The 5,000-nt window shown below is 49.8% G+C and overlaps 1 protein-coding gene across 1 annotated transcript in view; it reads right to left on the bottom strand.

Moving 5' to 3' along the window:
• LOC135542636 (unconventional myosin-X-like) overlaps positions 1-5,000 on the bottom strand; it is a 70,164-nt gene that overhangs the window by 25,218 nt on the left and 39,946 nt on the right. The window contains 4 exon segments of the mRNA XM_064969742.1: positions 784-908; positions 997-1,131; positions 1,448-1,635; positions 2,501-2,659. Of these exon segments, the coding sequence (XP_064825814.1) occupies positions 784-908; positions 997-1,131; positions 1,448-1,635; positions 2,501-2,659 (607 nt within the window).

The raw sequence follows: 5,000 nt of genomic DNA, 5'->3' as shown, positions 1-5,000 counted from the left end.
GAACCACTGGGGAGGGACTGGGGACAGAGAGAGGACAGAACCACTGACAGAACCACTGGGGAGGGACTGGGGACAGAGAGAGAGAAGGACAGAACCACTAGGGGGGACTGGGGACAGAGAGAAGGACAGAACCACTAGGGAGGGACTGGGGACAGAAGAAGGACAGAACCACTAGGGAGGGACTGGGGACAGAGAAGGACAGAACCACTGGGGAGGGGACTGGGGGACAGAACCACTGAGAGCAGGACATAACCACTGGGGAGGGACTGGGGACAGAGAAGAGCAGGACAGAACCACTGGGGAGGGACTGGGGACAGAGAGAGCAGGACAGAACAGAACACTGGGGAGGGACTGGGGACAGAGAGAAGGACAGAACCACTGGGGAGAGGACTAGGGACAGAGAGAGAAGGACAGAACCACTGGAACAGAACCACAGGGAGGGACTGGGGACAGAGAGAAGGACAGAACCACTGGGGAGGGACTGGGGACAGAGAGGGAGCAGGACAGAACCACTGGGGAGGGACTGGGGACAGAGAGAAGAACAGAACGACTGGGGAGGGACTGGGGACAGAGAGAAGGACAGAACCACTAGGGAGGGACTGGGGACAGAGAGAAGGACAGAACCACTGGGGAGGGGACTGGGGAGAACCACTGGGAGGGACTGGGGACAGAGAGAAGGACAGAACCACTGGGGAGAGACTGGGGACAGAGAGAAGGACAGAACCACTGGGGAGGGACTGGGGACTGGGGACAGAACCAATGGGGACAGAGAGAGAAGGATACAGTCAACGATACATCCACCATGGATGTTCCCGCTCTGGGAGAAGTGGAGCTGGATGAACTTCCCAAAGCGACTAGAATTGTTGTTGTACACTGTCTTGGCATTCCCAAACGCCTCCATGATAGGACTGCACACAGAGAGGAATGTTAGTGTGTGTGTATTTAGACAGTTGTGTGTATGTGTGTGTGTGTGTGTGTGTGTGTGTGTGTGTGTACCTGCTCTGAACGATGGACTGCTCCACTGGTGTGGTCTTCTCAGAAGGAGGCATCCCAGCAGAGTTCTGGCTCATCACAGACAGGAACTGGAGCAGCAGCTTGGTGCTCTCTGTCTTACCAGCCCCCGACTCCCCACTGGAACACACACACACTGTCTTGGCATTCCCAAACGCACACACACACACGCACACACACACGGTCACACGGTCACACTCTAAAAACCACACTTAACCTTTCTCTGACCTTCTCCACCAAATGAATCTGATAGGTCAACACAATTTGTCTTGACTATAACATATATTAAACAGTGAATGGTTAATAGATATTGAGTTAGCCTTTGGTCTGTACACCAATCAGATTCATGCCTGAATCTTCATTGGATGTGATTGGACAAGGGGTCAGATAGGAAAGGTATAAACAACAACTTCCTACTCGACCAATCAAATCTCACCTGATGAGGACGCATTGGCTGTCGTGTCGTTTCCAGATGCAGCGGTAACACTCATTGGCTACAGCGAAGATATGGGGCGGGAGTTGTCCGATGTGGTGTCGACTGTACAGCTCAACTCTATCTAGGTCATACATGCCTGGGATCTGTTTATAAGGGTTCACCGCCGCCAGGATACTGCCTATGTTGGTCTGAGACACACACACACACACACACACACACACACACACACACACACACACACACACACACACACACACACACACACACACACACACACACACACACACACACAGTTGTATCCAGAACCAGGATGAGATGTACAGAGGAGAGAACAGAGCTAGAGAGAGGAGAGAGGAGAGAGGAGGCCAGCAATTTTGGAGTAGAAAAGAGCAGTTCTTGTTTACTTCCCTACGTTCAGCTGACACATCAAGTCAGCAAGCCTCACATCGGATCATATTCTGTACTCTGCATATTCTCTGGACACACACACACACACACACACACACTGACACAGAAACGTGACCAGCACACCGGGTGAACTAATACGATCAGCTTAAAGGAAATCCCTCCACATCATCTCGATAAGGTCATCTGCCGTGCCCCCTGTCTCACACAGACACACAGTGTGTCCCCTCATCTACATTAGGTCACTCTGTGTGTCTCTGTGTCCTTTAAGCCATGTATCTTTCTATGTTCTGTGTCTGTCTGCCTGTCAATTCATGATATCAAACCTATCTCTATTTAGGGGAAAACACAGTACTGTTGTCTACTACTGTAGAGAGGTGCATTATGGGTAGTAGGGCTGAGGCTGGGTGCCAGTAAAGCAGATGTGAACTACTTAGCTAGTTACCATGCAAGAGTGTGTAATTTATAGACCACCTCCCCAGACACACACACACACACACACACACATGGACAGAAGAAGAGATGATATAAGCTGATTTGTGTTTCCCGTCAAAAGCCTTTAGCCAGGAGATTACCGGAAGAGGAGGGGAGGCATTCATTGTATAGCACATGCATGTGTGTGTGTGTGTGTGTTAGTGTGTGACTTACATAGATGCTGTCCTTCTGGTAGCGCTGGTAGAGGTTGTGCATGATGGCAGCTTCGTGTAGTTCTGCCAGAGTGGACATGTCCTCCACCCCATCTATACTGGACTGATGCATAGCGTACACTCTCTCTCTTGTCACCTCAGCCTGCTGGAGATACAACACCTAGAGGGGATGGGGGGGGGGACAGAGACAGAAAGAGAGGAGTGGAGATATATATATAGAGACAGAGACAGAGAGAGACAGAGAGAGACAGAGGGGATACATATTACAGTTGCAAAGGTAAATATTGCACAGTTGGAGTTAATGACATTTAGTCTAATTTCAATTAAATTCTAATTCATGAATTGAGAAAGAGAGGTATTTTCAGTTCTTGCAATTCCTTGCAAACGATCACCACTGGTGTATTGTGGGTGTGTTGCTAAGGCCCTTCCACTGGTGTATTGAGGGTGTGTTGCTAAGGCCCTACCACTGGTGTATTGAGGGTGTGTTGCTAAGGCCCTACCACTGGTGTATTGAGGGTGTGTTGCTAAGGCCCTACCACTGGTGTATTGAGGGTGTGTTGCTAAGGCCCTACCACTGGTGTATTGAGGGTGTGTTGCTAAGGCCCTTCCACTGTTGTATTGAGGGTGTGTTGCGAAGGCCCTTCCACTGGTGTATTGAGGGTGTGTTGCTAAGGCCCTACCACTGGTGTATTGAGGGTGTGTTGCTAAGGCCCTACCACTGGTGTATTGAGGGTGTGTTGCTAAGGCCCTACCACTGGTGTATTGAGGGTGTGTTGCTAAGGCCCTACCACTGGTGTATTGAGGGTGTGTTGCTAAGGCCCTTCCACTGGTGTATTGAGGGTGTATTGATAAGGCCCTACCACTGGTGTATTGAGGGTGTGTTGCTAAGGCCCTACCACTGGTGTATTGAGGGTGTGTTGATAAGGCCCTACCACTAGTTTATTGAGGGTGTGTTGCTAAGGCCCTACCACTGGTGTATTGAGGGTGTGTTGCTAAGGCCCTACCACTGGTGTATTGAGGGTGTGTTGCTAAGGCCCTTCCACTGGTGTATTGAGGGTGTGTTGCTAAGGCCCTACCACTGGTGTATTGAGGGTGTGTTGCTAAGGCCCTTCCACTGGTGTATTGAGGGTGTGTTGCTCAGGCCCTTCCACTGGTGTATTGAGGGTGTGTTGCTAAGGCCCTTCCACTGGTGGATTGAGGGTGTGTTGCTAAGGCCCTTCCATGGGTTTATTGTTGTTGCGTTGGCAATGGGTTGGTAAATACCCATGTAAACCATGTCCTTAACACAGATTCTCTTTTCAGGGACATTACGATGCAACAAATACCCCCGCCCCCCTGCGGCTCCTTCTATAGACATTCTACACCCTCTCATTCACTTCTCCTTCTTTGACCTGCTCTGTACCCTGCCATGACATCTGCCACCCTGTGCATGTCACCAATAAACTCATCTCATCTACACTATATATACAAAAGTATGTGGACACCCCTTCAAATGAGTGGATTCGGCCATTTCAGCCTCGTCCGTTGCTGACCTGTATAAAATTGAGCACACTGCCATGCAATCTCCATAGACAAACATTGACAGTAGAATGGCATGTAGTGAAGAGGTCAGTGACTTTCAACGTGGCACCATCAAAGATGGAACAAGTCAGTTCGTCAAATTCCATCCCTGCTAGAGTTGCCCCGGTCAACTGTAAGTGCTGTTATTGTGAAGTTGAAACGTCTTGGAGCAACAACGGCTTAGCCGTGAAGTGGTAGGCCACACAAACTCACAGAACGGGACTGCCGAGAGCACAAGACCTGTTTGTCGGGAGCTTCATGAAATGTGTTTCCATGGCTGAGCAGCTGTACACAAGACTAAGATCACCATGCGCAATGCCAAGCGTCGGCTGGAGTGGTGTAAAGCTCTCCGCCATTGGACTCCGGAGCAATGGAAACGTGTTCTCTGGAGTGATGAATCACGCTCACCATCTGGCAGTACGACAGCTGAGGGGCTGTGTTTCATGGTTCGTGGCCCCTTAGTTCCAGTGAAGGGAAATCTTTAAGCTACAGCATACAATGACATTCTAGATGATTCTGTGCTTCAGTTTCCTGTTTCAGCATGACAATGCACAAAGCGAGGTTCCTACAGAAATGGAATGTCGAGATCGATGTGGAAGAACTTGACTGGCCTGTACAGAGCACTGACCTCAACCCCATCGAACACCTTTGGGCTGAATTGGAACGGCGATTGCGAGCCAGGTCTAATCGCCCAACATCAGTGGGACCAACTCCATATTAATATTAATGCCCGTGATTTCAGAATGAGATGAGCAGGTGTCCACATACTTTTGGTCATGTAGTGTCATCGCTCTCTCTCTCTCTATATATATATATCTTTCCTTCTGCATGTGGAAGAGCCGAGCCCCCACATCTATGTCATCAGTTTCCATGGCAACTGGAGAGAAGAGGGGAAGGGAGCCCAGTGGAACAAGGGAGAGGAATAGAAGGAGAGACCAAAG

This window comes from Oncorhynchus masou, chromosome 6 (assembly GCF_036934945.1).
Source record: "Oncorhynchus masou masou isolate Uvic2021 chromosome 6, UVic_Omas_1.1, whole genome shotgun sequence".
Classification (NCBI taxonomy): Eukaryota; Metazoa; Chordata; class Actinopteri; order Salmoniformes; family Salmonidae; genus Oncorhynchus; species Oncorhynchus masou.
The sequence above is the reverse complement of the archived record's forward strand: the minus strand, read 5'-3'. Positions and strand labels throughout refer to the sequence as shown.